Below are 17,600 nucleotides of genomic sequence, written 5' to 3'. Positions count from 1 at the left end.
CAAAATAGAGACAGGTTATGTATTTTGTAAAACGTTTGCAACTGCGTTTTATCACATAATTAGAAACACCAGTTTCAAAGACAGTAAGTGTGGGTATTTGGACAAAGGTAATGAAGGTTTGCTGTTTGAGATTTGGTTCTCTTTCAAACAATCGTTCGGTATCTCACTATGGGAAACGCCTCAGGCGTGATAGACTATGGAAGCACCAATTACACCACGTCTGCCCGACGGGCGGACCAATCACAGCTCAACATAAGAGCCCACCTCTCTCCTATATATTCTGCTGTGATTACCTGTAACGGCATTCTTTGTCTCTTCCCTGTGAAGATTTTTCCTCAGCACCTTGGCTGCGCTGCTCCAGTTCATAAACGTGCCGTTAAGGTCAACGTTGCCGAACGCAGTGCAGTTGGAATCTGTCGCAGATTCTCTGAACTCGTTACTGAGTTTTTTTGTTTCTTTTAACGCTTTCATTAGCTGGTCTTACTATAGCTAACGTGTCAAGGCAAGCTACTTGTTACTTCGTTATTTCCACGTTGAAGGTCGCCGCAGAGAAAGGGAAAGACATCCCTTCCCGCTCTTGCCCGGCAGCGTGTGGGTTCATGATCTCAGGTAGAGATTCCCATCCGATGTGCATCACGTGCATGGGTGTCAAGCATGCCCAGGCTGCGCTGGTGGATGTGGAAAGCTGTGCTCACTGTCGTGCCATGCCGGCCAGGATCTTGAAAAGGCGGCTTTGAGTGGCGGCGTCCTCTAAAGCTGATCCGTGTCTCTCTGCTATCCCTCCAGCTCAAGAGACTCACCCATCTCCCCCGCAAGGCCTCTCCTCGTGGGGAGATATTATGGAGGCTGAGTTCCCCGAGCCTACGCCACTTTTTGATCAACTACTAGAGGGCGACGAGTTGGAGGGAGAGGATGAGGAGGACGAAGAGGTGTTAGCTCGCCTCCTCAGAGAGGAACCGGACGATGAGGAGGAGGACGCTATCCTCTCGGCGGCCCAGCTGTCCAGGCCTGTGAGCACGCAAAGCGGCGAGGTGGCGTCTACCATGGTGGACTGTGATTTAGTGGAGGTTTGTAAACGTGCGGCAGTGAAGCTAAATATCGCATGGCCAGTGACTCCCGGGGATCCGGGGGTTAAACGGGATATTTATGATGGAAAAAGGCTCCTGTCTTGCCTTCCCCCAGCGAAGCAACTGCTCTCAGTGCTGCCAGCATGTGTAGCGGAGATGAAGCGGTCGTGGGACAAGCCGTTCTCTCACCGGGTGCCTGTCAAAGGCTACTCTTCTCTGGATGTGAACGAGATGGAGGAGCTCGGGCTGTCTAATCCACCCTCGGTTGAGCAATCAGTGGCCCATCACCTGCATCCAAACAGGAAGGCCACTCTATCATCTGCCAGTCCCACCCTCCCTGGGAAAGCGGAACGCTTCACCACGTCCGTCTACCAGAAGATCTACAAATCGTCAGCGCTATCTGTGCGGGCACTTAATGCGACCCCGTTGTTGATGGCCTATCAGGCCGAACTGTTAGAGGAGTTGGGCACTCAACTAGACTCCGGCAACCCAAACCCGAGGATTTGGGAGGAAATCTGCAATATCACTGACCTCAATCTGCGCACTTTGCGTGGTGTGGTGCAGAGCTGCGGGCATATAATGGCTCTCACCGTCGTGGGCGAGAGGTCGCTCTGGCTGAATCTCTCCAGCATCGGGGACAGAGAGAAATTAGATTTTCTCGATGCTCCGGTAGATCCTAAGGGGCTGTTCGGCCCAGCGGTGGCGGATATGAGACAGAAATGCGACCTCCAGAAAAAAGAAGGAGAAGCGTTTGATGTCTGTCTGCCGCGTAAGAGAGCTCAGTGTTCCCCAGCTCCCCGATGGCCGGATCCTTCGATGCAGAACAGGAGGTTTGTGAATGCGCCCAGGACCGTTAAACCCCGCAGCACTGAACAGACGGCTCGTCCCCCCACTGCTCCAAGCTCTACTAAACAGTGGGGTAAGCAGTCTTTTGCAGCGGCCGCCGCGAAGTCTAGGTCCGGCCAATCTTTGTACAAAAAGAAGAAGGACTCCTAGGATGGAGCCTTCGACTGGAGGGAACGGACAGCACCTAGGGTTTTCTGTGATGTTCCCTCCCGAGTCCGCCACATCTGTTCCCCCACCCGCAAAGAAACAGAGGATGTGGAGCACGGACGTAAGTTCGTTTGCAAGTTGTGTTCAGGTCCATTCCATTTCTCCTCAACACACAAGGTTCAGAGTTTTGCAGAAAGCAATCTCGCTACCACCAGTGCTGGAAACTCAGCCACTACGAGAGTGTGGTCTGGTACGTTCAAGCACAAGTTTTCAAGTGCACAGTCACAAAGCACTTCAGCCCCTGGGCAAAAGGGGACTCGGCTCGGGTGCTGGAAGCAGAGATATTCTCCCTCTTAGAGAAAAGGGCCATAAACCGAGTTCCGATGGGGGAAACTCAAAAGGGTTTTTATTCCCGTTATTTTCTAATTCCAAAGAAAGACGGGGGCCTGTGCCCGATATTGGATCTGCGTGCTCTAAACAAGCACTTACAGAAGTACCAATTCCGGATGCTCACAGTCGGGGCTCTCGCACGGTCGATCTGCCCGGGAGATTGGTTTTCCGCGGTCGACCTCAGGGATGCTTACTTTCATATAGGCATTTACCCCGCGCACAGAAAATATCTCAGGTTCTCGTTTCAGAGTGAAGTGTATGAATTTGTCACTCTTCCATTCGAGCTCAGCCTAGCTCCGCGAGTGTTCAGCAGGTGTACGGATGCAGCGCTATCACCGCTGAGACACAGAGGTCTCAGGATTTCATCTTATCTGAATGATTATCTGATGTGTGCTTATTCGCAAGAGCGAGCGGAACAGGACACGGGGATTCTCACGTCTCATATCTCGAATCTGGGATTCAGTATCAATTATGCCAAAAGCTGGCTGATACCGTCTCAGCAGATAGAGTATTTGGGTCTTCGCATAGACTCTATAGCGTACCGCGCTATGCTCTCGGAGAGGAGAATAATGGCGTTTTATCAATACCTATCCCACTTTTGCAGAGGGAGTCTGGTGTTCCGTTGGGGGGTGTGTCCATGAGAAAAGTGGTGACAACAGACGCATCCCTTACGGGCTGGGGAGCCGTTTTTCAGGGCAGATCGATGAACGGTCGCTGGACGCCCCAGCTTCGCAGACTTCACATAAACCTCTTGGAATTAATGGCAGTGTTTCTTGCCCTGAGACATTTTTTGCCGTTCCTGGTGGGGTTTCATGTCCTGGTCAGGACAGACAATACGACTGTGGTAGCATATATCACCCGCCAGGGGGGAACTCGCACGTTGCAACTGCGACGCACGTCCCGGGACGGCTGAATGTGGGCGCGGATCTCCTCTCAAGGGGAAATCCATTGTACGGAGAATGGGTACTTCACCCGCAGGTGGGGAATCAAATTTGGGAGAGATACGGCAGGGCTGCCATAGATCTCTTCGCCTCGCAGGCAAACGCAAAGTGTCCGCTTTATTTCTCTCTCAAGGACGAGGGTGGGTGTTTGGGTGTGGATGCGCTAGCTCACCCGTGGCCGAACGTGTTGCTTTACGCGTTCCAACCGCTGAGTCTAATTTCTCCAACCCTGGCCAGAATAAGAGAAAACGGGTTGTCTCTTCTTCTGGTAGCCCCTCGTTGGCCAGGGAGGTTGTGGCTCGCGGAAATTGTTCAGCTCCTTCACGGAGAGCCGTGGCAGCTCCCGTTGTGGCGCAACCTGCTGTCACAAGCAGGCGGGCAGATATTTCACCCCTACCCAGATCGGGTCGATCTTTGGGTCAGGCCCGTGAAAGGTTGAATTTGAACGCACTCGGGCTTCCTCTGGAGGTGGTAAACACCATACAGAGCGCTAGAGCCCCGTCAACGCGATCATTGTATGATCTGAAGTGGCGAGTGTTCGAGGACTGGTGTTCACGTAAAGGAGTCATTCCTTTTCAGTGCTCTGTGTGTGATGTGCTCTGTTTTTTGCAGGGCTTGATCGACAATGGCAGAGCATTTTCCACAGTTAAGGTGTATCTGGCCACTATTACAGCTTGCCACGTCGGCTTCGAAGGAGCGTCTGTGGGTCGACATCCTCTGGTGTGCCGTTTTATGAAGGGGGCGAGGAGCTTGAGACCAGTGTCAAAACTGCTCGTCCCATCGTGGGATTTGTCCTTGGTCCTGAATGCTTTAACGCAGGCGCCGTTTGAACCTATGGAGAGTATTCATATTAAGCTTCTATCTTTAAAAACGGTTTTGCTTCTCGCGTTAGTCTCGGCTAAGCGAGTCGGCGAGTTACATGCTTTGTCGGTTCACAGAGCATGTCTGAGTTTTAGTCCGGATGGCAGCAAGGTTACGCTGCTGCCTAACCCGGCGTTCGTTCCCAAGGTCAGTGATTCTGCGTATAACTGCACTACTTTGGATTTGCAAGCTTTCTACCCTCCTCCTTTTTCCTCAGAGGAGGAGTGTAGACTTCATACTCTGTGTCCGGTACGGGCATTACGCTGCTACGTGGACAGGACACGAGCATTCCGGAGGAGCGATCAGCTGTTCATGTCGTGGGCTATGGCATGTAAGGGTAAGCCGATCTCCGCACAGCGCCTTTCCCATTGGATGGTGGAGGCGATCGAATTGGCCTATAAGTCTATGGGTCAGACTTCCCCGGTGGGGTTACGGGCTCACTCCATGCAGAGCATGTCTACATCGTGGGCATTGTTCAAGGGGATTTCGGTAGGAGATGCTTGTGCGGCAGCAAGCTTGGGCTTCCCCTCATACATTTATCAGATTTTATCGTCTGGATGTCACGGCGCCAACTTTGGCTCATGCAGTTCTTAAAGTTGGCTCCACAGCGAACTGAGTTTTATCGCCAGGTCTGCTCGATGGCTTCGGAAAGCATGCATTACGGGAGTGGGCCATATCATTCCCATAGTGAGATACAGGGCAATTGTTTGAAAGAGAACGTAAGGTTACTCACGTAACCCCGGTTCTCTGAGAACAGAGCGAGGTATCTCACCAAGCTTCCCTTCTCGCATTACACGGGGGAAGAGCGTGCTTAGAATGCCATTACAGGTAATCACAGCAGAATATATAGGAGAGAGGCGGGCTCTTATGTTGAGCTGTGATTGGTCCGCCCGTCGGGCAGACGTGGTGTAATTGGTGCTTCCATAGTCTATCACGCCTGAGGCGTTTCCCATAATGAGATACCTCGCTCTGTTCTCAGAGAACCGGGGTTTACGATTTTTATTTTGTCTATAAATCCGCAGTAAATACGCAGTCTATGCAAAATCCCTTGTTTTAGATACAGCCCAATTTGTGAAAACATTTTTTCACTGAATTTGTGCCGTTTTGTGTAAAGATGACATAATGACAATGGGTAACAACCAATAGAGAAATCAGTTGGTAAGTCTAAAAACTGACTAGATCTGGCAAACTAGGCTCAAGTAGACAAATATAAATTTGACAGTCCAGTTTTTGTCTTTTAATCCTTGTAAACCTTACCAACAAAATCAGTGTTTAAATGAAGTATGCAGTAATATAAAATGCTGATTTCAGTAATTTTGGGAGACAATAACTTTATTTATCAGACACAACTTTAAAGACAGTTAACCTCTATGGACAGCTACATTACAAACGAGCACTTTAATTCAATGGTCATGAGTTGGGCTGCGGTTCATCCGAGATCGCTGCCCTGTGCTTATGTACCCTTATCTAAACACAAGCCTATATTGTGTATTAAACAAGGTGCTTCCAAACTTGATGACACCACAAATATGATTCTTTTGTGATGGACCCTCTGCCAATAATATATATTCATATTTTTTTTATGTACAAGAAACATTTCAACTGTTACATTATGTGGTATTACAAAGACATTCTTTTTTCCAATCTCAAATAATTGGCTACACTTAATGTTGAACATGAACAAAAAAAGAGAAACATTTTCGTATCTGAAATATTTGTACTCTACCAACTTTTACAATAAAGTTTGTATAATGACAGCTTTGCAAACCCAAAAGTGAGAAAGGAGACTGTAGTGAACACTATAAGATACAAAACAGTTTGCACATATACTATAAAATATGCATGCAGCAGGAAGAAAGAGGTTAAACCCACAGACATAAACATGAATGTTTAAAAATTAAAGTAATAATGTTCAATTATCAATTCAATCTTAGAATTCTTCAGGGGACCCCTCAGAACCTTCTGGACACCCGTGTAAAACACCTCAGTGTGTTAAACAAATAAATTGTTACATTTCTTTCTTTCTTTCACTCACTCACTCACTTTGTATGTCACACAGAGACAGTGAGGAGTTAAACACCCCAAATCCAGCATGGAGAGGTTCAGTAAATGTTGTGTTGAATGTGTGTATGTGTGCATGTCAGAGATGCTGTAGAAGGACACTGTGCCGGCCGACCAGTCCACATACACTCTTACTCTTTTACAGTGATGTGTTGGGACAGGTATGTTGGTTACACTATTATTGTGAAATGCACTTAATATGTGATCAGTGCAGTACAGACTCATGATTTTTCATTGAATCCAAACATACTGTCATCACCCTCTTTCCTGCTGATGCTTTTATATGACACTGATATAGAAACCCATGATCCGCTCCATTCAGCCTCCCAGTAACAGCGTCCGGTCAGACTCGAGACAGAACCTGATCTATAGGATCCTCAAATCTGTCGGGAAGATCAGGATACGGCTGAAGCTCAGACACACGTGTGATCTTTCTGTTCTTTTCAGACAGTACAAGGCTAGTGCTTGCCGTGTTTGGATCCAGCGTGAGTTCACAGGCCCCTGAACATGAGACATTTAAAACAACAAAATAATCACTAAATCAATCTCTGAATGTGTGTAGACTTACACTTGCGTGGTCCAGCTCGAATTCTGAACTTTTCACCATGATCCACACTGCACAAACACATAACACACACAAACATGATGTTACAATTAATACACAAAACTCCTACAGATAAAAGTCTGAATACAGGCGTCAGTAATAAAGATGAGTGTCATACTTGAGTGTGTAGTCTGGATCATTGAGTTTATCAGAGAGGAGCTGACGTCCTGTGTGTTCTGGATGATTGTAGCTCAGATCCAGCTCTCTAATGTGTGACAGGTTTGAACCCAGAGCTGAAGCCAAATAACAGCAGCCTTCATCGGTCACCATACAACCCGATAACCTACAAACACACATCAACATACTCCTTATTTTGTCTTTGTCAGTTTTTAGAAGAATGCTAAAATGTTACTTCAGTATAGAAATCATATGGAGATAAATACCTCAGTGTGTGTAGCTGACAGTCGTGACTTTTGAGAGCATCAGAGATCAGCTTCACTCCTGAATCCTTCAGATCATTGTTACTCAGGTCCAGCTCTCTCAGAGACAAACTTTCACAACACTCAGCAGACAGATCACAGTTCTGTAGACTGTGTGCAGGAAAAACACAAACAATACATTTAAATGAAACCTTTATCTTTACTGCTGCAATCAAACGAGATTTGTCTCTGACAGCCAATACCTTGTTTCATACAGTTAGTTCTGAAATCCTCTGATCTATATAGACATTTCTAATATTTAATATACTGTTGCACTCTGCCTTCGTGTTTGCTCTCATCATAATAGCACAAAGCACTTTGTGGGAATAAACCTGTTTGGGTTCACATCTCTTTCTTCCTCTGGACTCACAGTTACCCATCTCTGATAACTTAGAATAAAGTAATACTGCAAACTGTAGTATACTTTAGTTTCTGTTAGGGATGCACCGAATCTAACATTCTTGGCCGAAGCCGAAGCCGAACATGATGTGAAACACTTGGCCGAAGGCCGAATAATACCGAACACCGAATATGGTTTTTGCATTTCTTCTATTTATTAAGCTATTTTTTCACTATTGCACAAACTGAATAGTCAAAATTTGCTTTTAAAAATTTGTCTTGCTTTTCAATAAAATACAATACAACTTAATATAAAATTGAGCAAAACAAAATACATTAAAACAAAACATTTAATAGCCTATATTAATTAGGCCTATAACTGACTGGTAAAAGAATGTAATGTAAGTTACTCTGTACCCCTACAACAAAACAGTTCATTAAAAAGTGTCATTCCACATTAGGCCTATAAACTAAAAATGCGAATAAACTAAAACTGTTGGATTATTATAGGCTACGTTGCAAAGTGATTTTAAGAAGAAAAAAAAACATCGAACGCAAGCAATTCTGACTGATGCTGACTGACAACCATTTCAGTTCACGTCTCTCCTCCAAACTCCGCCCACAGAAGCTGACTGTTCTCTGGTGCACTCGTGGCCGGGATGCACCGAACATACTTTGACAAGTTGTTTAGTACAGGGAACTGTGTGCGCGCGACCACTGTATGATGTCAAAGGATGTCGCGAGCGGCGGGGCTACTGTCAGACAGCCCGCTTCCGTCTGAAGTACACAAGTTACCGACCGGTAAAGACGCTTTCATTAGGAAATTTACTTCCGTGCGGCAAGTCCCGTGCTGTGTCTTTCTCTGACACCTTAAAATGCTCCACACACACACTGCCAAAATGTTTGCGGCATTAATAAAGCGCACGTCTCTCTCTCTCTCTGCGCTGGTTGCTAGTTGATCGTTTCTCGAGTCATGTTCGGTAAAATTTATTCGGCCATTTCACATATTCGGCCGAATACCGAACATGCGTTTTTTGCTATTTTCGGCCGAATATATTCGGTGGCCGAACATTCGGTGCATCCCTAGTTTCTGTGTGATATATTACAAGTAAAGACTCACAGAGCTCTTGTGCAGTTGATGACAGCCGGTACGAGTCGTCTTCTACCCTCCTGTGTTGTGTTGTATTTCCTCAGATCAAACTCATCCATCACCTCTCTCTGACATCTGAAGCATGTAGGCTATTGCTGAACAGTGAGCCGGAGAGAGTTTCTTCTCTGATCTCACAAATTCCTCAAGCTCACTTCAAACACACAAAGAAACAGATCGATGGATCTGTCAGTTGAGAGATCATCTCCACCTTTGATTTGATCTAAAACGTACTGTGTGATTGTGTTGATGGTGTTTGAGCTGTTGCGTGTGCGTGTCAATAGATCCTCCAGTGAGATGCCCAGCAGAAACCTGAGGAACAGATCAAGATGTCCAGTTTTACTCTGGAGAGCTTTATCTACCGCTGAATCCAACAGCTGATACAGAGAGATTTCCTCAGACATGTAGTCACAATAGTCATAATTCTTGTTCAGGATTAACCGCAGTGGTTCTGTGTTCTTTGTTAAATGGCATAGAATGCAGCCAGAAACCCCGAAAGCTCAGATGCGTGAAGCAGTACATCTTCCTTTTATGAATGACAGATTCCTCAAAGATCTCAGAGCAAATGCCAGAATACAATGCCGTGATCCCACATTCTCTCAGCTCATCCTCACTGAACATCACATTACCCTTCATCAGCTGTTTGAAAGCCACTTCAGCTAGTTTCACAATCAGTGGATCATACTTTTGATTCCTTGCATTGATGTGCATCAGCAGGAACTGGATGTACATTTCAGTCAGAGTTTGAGGAATTTCTACTTTCTCATCATCTTGTTTTAGGATGTTTTGAAGCACGGTGGATGAGATCCAACAGAAGACTGGTATGTGACACATGTGGTGGAGGCTTCTCGCTCTTTTAATGCGCGAGATGATTCTGCTGGCTTGATGCTGGTCGTTGACTCTCTTCCTGATATATTCCTCCTCCTGAGCGTCACTAAATCCCTGAATTTCTGTCACACGCGTGATGTATTTTGAAGGGAACTGATTGGCTGCTGCTGCTTGAAGGAAGGAAGCAGATCACCTCTCATGAGGTTTGACATCAACACTTGCACCGATGACGTCACGGTCACTTCAAACACTTTCTTTCTCGCTGAAAAAATCATTCTGCATTCATCCAGACCATCAAAGATGAACACAACTTTACACTCCTCATAAAGCTGTGAGTCTAGATGTTGAAGTTCCGGATGAAAGTCCAGCAGAAGTTTGTGAAGACTGTACCGTTCGGCTCGAATCAAGTTCAGCTCTCGAAACGGAAGCACAAACATGAAATCCAATCCAGAATGAACTTCTGCACGGAGACTGTTTTACCAATGTCAGAGATGCCTTTAGTACGGACAGTCTTGATTCTCTCGGTTTGATATGGTTCAGGTAGGGCTTTAAAGATGTCATTGCAGTAGATTGGAATGTCTTGAAAGCGTTGAGTGCTTCTAGACTTTTTCTCCATGTGTGAAACCTCATGTTCTTCACACACTCCCTCTATGATGTACAGCTGTGTGTTAATTCTGTTCAGAAGGGTTTGATTCTCTTGTCGATCGATTCTCTCAAATAAACTCTCATACTTGTGCTTCATGCTTGTTTTGTGTTTGTCTTTGACTCTCTGCAGAACATTCAAAGGTGGATGACGCACGAATCTGTTAAGCCCATTGCACATTGAGTCCGAAATTTGCGTCCGAAAATTCCGCACGTTAAAAAATAAATACGACCTCACGTTGTGTCAATCACATTTACACACACTACCTCCGATATTTTCGTCCGTCATAAAAAATTCGGACCGGGTTCGATTTTCTGCGTTTTTCGCATCCGTCAAGCATTTTCAGTGGCCTTTTTTTAACAATTCAGAGACACCGTACAATCGAGAGCCAAATAGTGTCTTGAAAGACACTATGCTGGGTTCTGGATGAGCTCCTCTCTGACGCTTTGATCTAGAAAAAAATTACAGCAAATTAAAACATGAGTAAAGCTTGACATAGATCATCATTATGTGTTCCATGATCAAATATAACAGCAAACACCTTGGAAATGACACAAGAGAGCAAATAAAGGCAAACTTTCATTCTAGTTTCACTTCAGCAGTTAGATAAACAACACGTTCATACTCACAGAGGTTCGGATGATCCTGACACATCACCGACATCACGTGAATGAGACATGGATCTGTACTCTTCAGAGACACAGCGCTGGCTTTTGCAGATGCTGAAGACATTTTCTTACTGACAATCAGTCACCTAACATAAAACTAGACAACAGGAATAAAAATAACGAATGGCAAATAATAAACAACATAAATTGAAAATATAATAAACTGAATATTGAATAATAAAAACTAACGATGGGATAAAAATAGGAATAGAAACCCAACATAAACATATCTCTGTCCTCAGTCTGATACACACACGATAATATACAATGTTGTTTTTAAGAACACGTGTGTACACGTTTATATAATACAAGTGTTCTTAAAAACAACGGCCTCCTAAGCGCTTGCGGAGAGCATGCGCTGCTGTCTATTCATCACATGCAAAAAAGTGCATCTGTCCGCTTAACTTCATTATACTAATACAGGAAGAAAGCTTATTTTAATGCTGATCTATTTTACTTCGCTTTTATGCCTGAAGCTTGTGTTCCTGGTCAAAAATCGAAACGCTAAATGTCCTGACAGCTAGAAGTAACCTTAGCAGACTTTGTTTCTACAGAGATCACGTATGACTATTTAGTATATTAAACACACGCTGTCTTCATAAATAACTTAATCTTACCGTAAGAATGACTTTTCATGAGCAAAATCCTTCCACTTTAAACTCGCGAAATAAAAAACAACTCGCGGCAACAGTTTAAAGCAGTGGTCACCAACCCTGTTCCTGGAGATCGACCGTCCTGCAGACTGCAGCTCCAACCCTGCTTCAACACCTGTCTGTAATTATCAAGCAAACCTGAACACCTTGATTAGATAGTTCAGGTGTGTTTGATTGGGGTTAGAGCTGAAATCTTCAGGACGGTCGATCTCCAGGAGCAGGGTTGGTGACCACTGGTTTTAAAGCAATCGCGCGGATTCTTCTTCTGCTGCTGTTGAAAGTCCAGCTTTTTGGCGCATTACCGCCACCAACACGCCCTTTTCACAATGACGTCACTTAACTTCCGCCTTTTTGCAAAGCAGTGTATCATAACATCCGTCTTGCAACAAACAAGAAGAACAAGAAGAAGAACTTCCGTTTTGCCGTCGTGCTGGAATTTAACAACAGTGAGAAAAAAAGCTGACAGAACAAGTATTCAAGTACTTATCCTAGCACCTTCGCTAACACAAAAAGAAAACAAAACACTTACCTTCATAATCAAACAGGTACTGTTCAACGAAGAATTTGTATCCTTTCTCTAGCTTTGATCTTGTTGTTAGCGAAAATTTGTCTGCAAGACGTTGTACATCATCTAGACGTATTTGTGGCAGATGTGCAAGCCACTTGGTAAACTCCATTCTGAGGCGCTAGCGGAAGTAACTTCTTCTTCTTGAGTTTTACTGGCGGTTGGCAAATCAGCTTATAGGTGCATACCGCCACTTTATGAACTGGAGTGTTAGCGGAAGTAATGATACACTGCTTCGCGGCAGAACGGAAGATGCGTGACGTCATGTGAAAAGGGCGTACTGGAACTGGAGGATACTGGAGTCTGAAGCATCGGCGAGAAATCATTACTCAAAGTAAAAGTCTTGTCTCTTAAAAAATATATATATACAGTATATTATGGAATTCTCAGAGGATTATTTTTTGCTTGAATATTTTCTAGTGACCATGTTTTATTTTCTATTTCTCTATTTTCATCAGCGTATGCTTTATTTTGCCTTTCATTATGATTTGCTCTACAGAGTATAAGTATATACATGCACAACAGTTTCTGGTTCATTACATTTATTGCACTTCCTTGTAGGATTCCAAGTCTAGAGATTATTGATTCTTCTTTCCCCCTTCACACTGAAACCCAGTTTTCTTTTCCTACATTTGATTAAATCTTAAACAAGTGTAAAAAAAATTGTTGGAACTTCCGGACAATATAAGACACAAAGAGTCCATAGTGTCACAAGCTAATGCAACTGTTCAAGTACATCGATATTTGAATACACCTTATCTCACCAGAACTAGTGACCCATGGAGTTTTGTGGAAAATACCAAACAATATCTCTTTCACCTTGCCAAAAAATACATTTTCATGCAACATCTGTCCCACTAGAACAACTTATATTCTTAAATACAAATTCTGTTCTGTTTTGTTGTGGTCACATTTGTATAACATACTTTTAATAAAAGTTAGATAGAGAACATTTCTGTCTATCTCTGACCTTTAACATTATTGACCTACACGGTAAAGACAAGTAAGCATATTGTTAGGCAGTACAATGTATGCGCTCATGAGATTTAAGTCAATGTATTCTGATCAATGAGATTGTTTATTCTTGCATCCTTGAGGCTATGGCATTCTTCTATGTTAAATGCATGTCAATTTATTTGATCCCTGATTCTATCACAATTCTGTCATCATTTACTCCCCTTAGAGTTGTTCCAAATCTGTAAAAATGTCTTTGTTTTGATGAACACAGAGAAAGATATTTGGAAGAATGCTTCTAACTAAACAGTTATTGGACCCCATGGACTACCATAGTAGGAAAACTTGTTCTGTTGAACACAAAAGAAGGTATTTTGAAGAATGTAGGACAGCAAACAGCTCAGGGGGACTTTTGACTACCATTGTCATTTTTTCTTCTATGGTATTCAATGGGGTCAAAGAACTGTTGGTTACAAGCAGTCGTCCAAATATCTTTCTCTGTGTTCAACCAAACAATTTTTTATACATTTATACAGGTTTGGAACAACTAGAGAGTGGTTAACTCGTGACAGAATTTTCATTTTTGGGTGAACTATCCCTTTAAATGAAGAAGTTACGTTTTTAGTGAACAGCAGAGGGCAGTGTAAGACTTTTATCCAGTCACAAGCAAGCGCACAGCAGGTTTAAGATTTTATTTACATTAGCAGAGTATTATTTCAACTTTATATTATTCACTTATTGTTTACTTTCTCAGCATCTTTTCTTAATTTACTTAAAGTGAGTTATTTATAATTGATTAATAAATCTTAGAAAACTGTATGCTCCACAGCTCAGATCAGTGGCTGTGTATGGGCAATATGCAGTGTGTATGCAGTGCACATGGGCACAATAGGGTCCTAAAGTGGAAAATAAAAAACAAAGCAAAGAAATAGGCAGTCTAAATATTACACATGATTAACTGTATAATCATTCTCACGCCTTCTGTATCCATTAGGTGGATTATCATTTACAGCTATGCACACTGCTATTTACCCATCTGGACTACTCGAGGTGTCACCTTTGAGTGTGTACAAAATACAAATTCATTCAGAATCATTTTAGGTGTGTACAACTGTATAATGAGCTTCTCATTTTAGCCTATGAAACGAATGGTAGAAAATGTAAATGATTACACTAGCACCAAAAGTACAGTAGTAGAAATGTTGTGTATACTGCCGTCAGATCTGTTCAGCAGCACAGAACAATTCTTAAAAAAATCTTAAAGGGATCATATGACACGGCTAAAACTAATATTATGGTTTGTTTTAGATGTAATGCAATGTGTATACACGATTTAAAGTTCAAAAACGCTGTATTTTTCACATACCATGCATGTTTGTATCTCCGCTTTGCTCCGCCTCTCTGAAACGTGTGGATTTTTAACAAAGCTCATCGCTCTGAAAAGCGAGGTGTGCTATGATTGGCCAGTTAACCAGTGCGTAGTGATTGGTCGAATACTGCAAGCGTGTGTCATGGTTCTGCCCCACCTTGTCTTGCTTCTCTTGACCTAGTGGCAGAACCATGATAGAACCTCTTGTTTTATGTGGAGAGTGACGTTTTGTCCCTGTTGGTCTTCCACTCTCCGGTGTGGCGTCTTTTTTCCCGCCCTTTCGTCTCCTCGTTATTGTTTGTTAATTAGTTCATGTCCTGCACCTGTCCCCTCTTGATTTATACCCTTTATAATGCCCTTGTGTCTTCTGTCTGGTGCTGGTTCATTGTACTGTCGTGTGTGTGTCACATGTGGTGAGTTCCTGTCTTGTCAGTGTAGTTTAGTTATTTTGTATTTAATTCAAGTGTTGTCTTAGTCTGGTTAGGTGTAGTTAGTCCTTGTCCTTGGTGTCATGTTTTATACCCTTGTGTTTTGTTATGTTACCCCCCGTGGGTGTTTGTTTTGTAATTATATTTTATTAAATGTCTTGTTAACCCCTTACCCGCTGTCTGCACCTGTGTCCTCTGTCCTTGTCCTTACCACCCACGTTCATGACAGCGTGTGACGGAAATGTAACGCCTCTTACCATATTTGGAACATCAGGTTCCAAAGTAATTGTACTGACAGGTACGCCCACCTTACTTGGTATACATTTGGGTGGTCTTAGTCAAATCATACCACGAACTGATGTAGATTTGTGGGGGTGTGGTTACACGAGGCGTTTTAGGCAGGTCTGGGTGAGCATTCGCTTTTAGATAGAACGCATCTTTTGTTCCGACACTTTAATTTTTGCAATTTTACGTGTCTAATACATGCATGCAGGGCCGTAGCTAGAGAATTCTGGGCCCCTGAAAAAATATTGATGTGGGCCCCCACCACCTTCCAACTAATAGAGGGACATTTTATGTCAAGTTTTATATCATATCACTTTGACGTAGTCTATTTTACATCTAACAGAATATAGTATTGTTGTTGTAAACCCTATTTTAAAAGTTAAATGTTTAAAAATGTTATAGAAACTTATGAAACATTGTCTTAAATAAATGCATGAAGACTTTTAACAAACTAATAAAAGAATAATACAACACAATACATTATTAAATCATAATAAATAAAACAGATGTAAAAATGACCAGCAGTACTGTATAACAGTCTTATCAATCAGTCTGTTATCAAATAACTGAAGTTAACATTAAAGAATTGAGAAGAATACAGTCATGTAAATAAATAAATAGACCACTTAAATGTTTATAAAGTCTTAATGTTTGATGAAAATAATATGGTATTGCATAATATATAATTAAATAAAGCCAATAAATGTATCTACATATACAAAAGCCCCACAAAATGAATCGTGCAGAGCTTGGTTTAAATTCAATTGTTTTCTCTACAAGTCTATTTTTTAGATTTTAATTCTTCTAGATGTTTTCTAGAATACTGTTGTATAATGTTGTCCTTATACTATACTATGCCCTCACTATGACAATAAACTAATAGTAATTTATACAGATTATGCTACAAGTGTACTACTGTGCTTTTTTACGTGTGGGTCATAATTTGTTCAAATTAACCAGACTTTTATTTTTCGCGGGCCGCTGCAAAGACCTTTGAGTTTCAGTGCGAGCTTTTGAAATGCGTGTGAAGTAAACTCTGAGAGCAGCTCGGAGATGTTCATGTGTTTATGTCTTTATATAGTTAGAATGTGGATTTCATTAAAATCTCATGTATGCAATTCATGTATTAAAACCATTTACAAAACAGGTGGCTTTACAGTATAACTGTTGGATTTTGTGAGGCCCCTGGGCAGTGGGGGCCCATAGAATTGTCACCACCTTTCACCCCACTAGCTACGGCCCTGCATGCATGGGCAACTTATTACACACCAAAGACACAGAAAAACACATATTCGCGCCATATGACCCCTTTAAAACGTCGTTCTTGCAAATCATGAATGTTTGGTTAGATTCCTTGATCTGCCTTGCTCATGTAAAAAAATACAAAAATAAATTCTGTATATCAAATTAGAAATCACCATGAGAAAATCATCAAAACCCACTTCCCAGGTGAAGCCCGTTTTGTGGATTACATACCATTTTCGAAATATTTTGGAATAAGATGTAGGCACATTTACATGTCTTTCTCACTCATGCAAACCAGCACACGTGAGATATCCACTTGTTTTTCTTACTCTAAAAAGCTGTGCTGTTTGAACTAATGTAAATCACAGACTATGACTGATGTGGCCTTAAAAACAAACATCTGACGTATCAAGCAGGCATCCCATAAAAGACAAAAGCACGATATAAGGAAAAACGGCAGTGTGACAGATGGGCTCTCACAGCATTTCAAGCAGAGGTCAAAGATATAAATCTCTGAGAGGATAACAACACCCTGTTCAGTTTCCACTGCCTACAGTATGTGTCATGAGAGCTGTTCAAGTGACTTTTCTGAGAGAAAAGATCTGTAAATGACTGAACAGAACACAACACGTCAAACTAAACTCACACGAGAAGTTATTTAAAGGTCATTTAAGCCCTTATTAGAGTCCAGAACAAAGGGCACATGGCATGTGGTTTGTTTAAAACAAGACCAACAGCGTTAACCTGACATTCTCTTGTAAATCGATCTCATCGCAGGGCTTCTCCGTGTACTTCGATCACCTTTTCGAACTCTTCAGACTCTCATTTAAGACTTGGGCTTAATGCCTAAATTTCTCTCTACGTTTAAAGGTTAGATTCATTATTATCGGCCCACGAGGGACGGTAAAGCTTCAGAGATGCCAAAAAGGCCAATGGGTATTAGCAGAGGTCCCCCCAAGAACATCAAGTGGAATAAGCAAAACGAGGTTGTGGGTGAGTCGCATTAAAAATGAAAGACCTGAAAAGCAAACACTGAGCTTCACGCGGAACCGCTGGCCGTGTTTTTGAGTACTAATTGCTATGTTGGATTTCCCACCGGCCAGTCGGTTCTCCGTCAGGCTTTGATTAAGAGAGAGCTCA

The 17,600-nt window shown here is 42.7% G+C and overlaps 2 protein-coding genes and 1 pseudogene across 2 annotated transcripts in view; 1 reads left to right on the top strand and 2 right to left on the bottom strand.

The window, feature by feature from the left end:
* The first annotated feature begins 2,064 nt into the window (after nucleotides 1–2,064).
* Nucleotides 2,065–3,830, top strand: LOC130564274 (uncharacterized; annotated as a pseudogene).
* Nucleotides 3,831–6,270: 2,440 nt separating this feature from the next.
* LOC130563904 (NACHT, LRR and PYD domains-containing protein 1-like) lies at nucleotides 6,271–10,248 on the bottom strand. The gene is made up of 5 exons (XM_057349705.1): nucleotides 8,796–10,248; nucleotides 7,301–7,447; nucleotides 7,036–7,200; nucleotides 6,882–6,928; nucleotides 6,271–6,814 (listed from the first exon to the last, which is right to left on the bottom strand). The coding sequence occupies exons 1-5, from the start codon at nucleotides 8,882–8,884 to the stop codon at nucleotides 6,657–6,659; spliced, it is 606 nt and encodes a 201-aa protein (XP_057205688.1). The 5' UTR covers nucleotides 8,885–10,248; the 3' UTR covers nucleotides 6,271–6,656.
* A 721-nt stretch (nucleotides 10,249–10,969) lies between these two features.
* The window catches only part of htr4 (5-hydroxytryptamine receptor 4), a 138,963-nt gene continuing 132,332 nt past the window's right edge, over nucleotides 10,970–17,600 (bottom strand). The window contains exon 8 of the transcript XR_008964156.1: nucleotides 10,970–11,058. The gene's annotated coding sequence lies outside the window, so the exon portion shown is untranslated. The remainder of the gene's footprint in view (nucleotides 11,059–17,600) is intronic.

This window comes from Triplophysa rosa, linkage group LG13, assembly GCF_024868665.1.
Source record: "Triplophysa rosa linkage group LG13, Trosa_1v2, whole genome shotgun sequence".
Taxonomy (NCBI): domain Eukaryota; kingdom Metazoa; phylum Chordata; class Actinopteri; order Cypriniformes; family Nemacheilidae; genus Triplophysa; species Triplophysa rosa.
The sequence above is the reverse complement of the archived record's forward strand: the minus strand, read 5'-3'. Positions and strand labels throughout refer to the sequence as shown.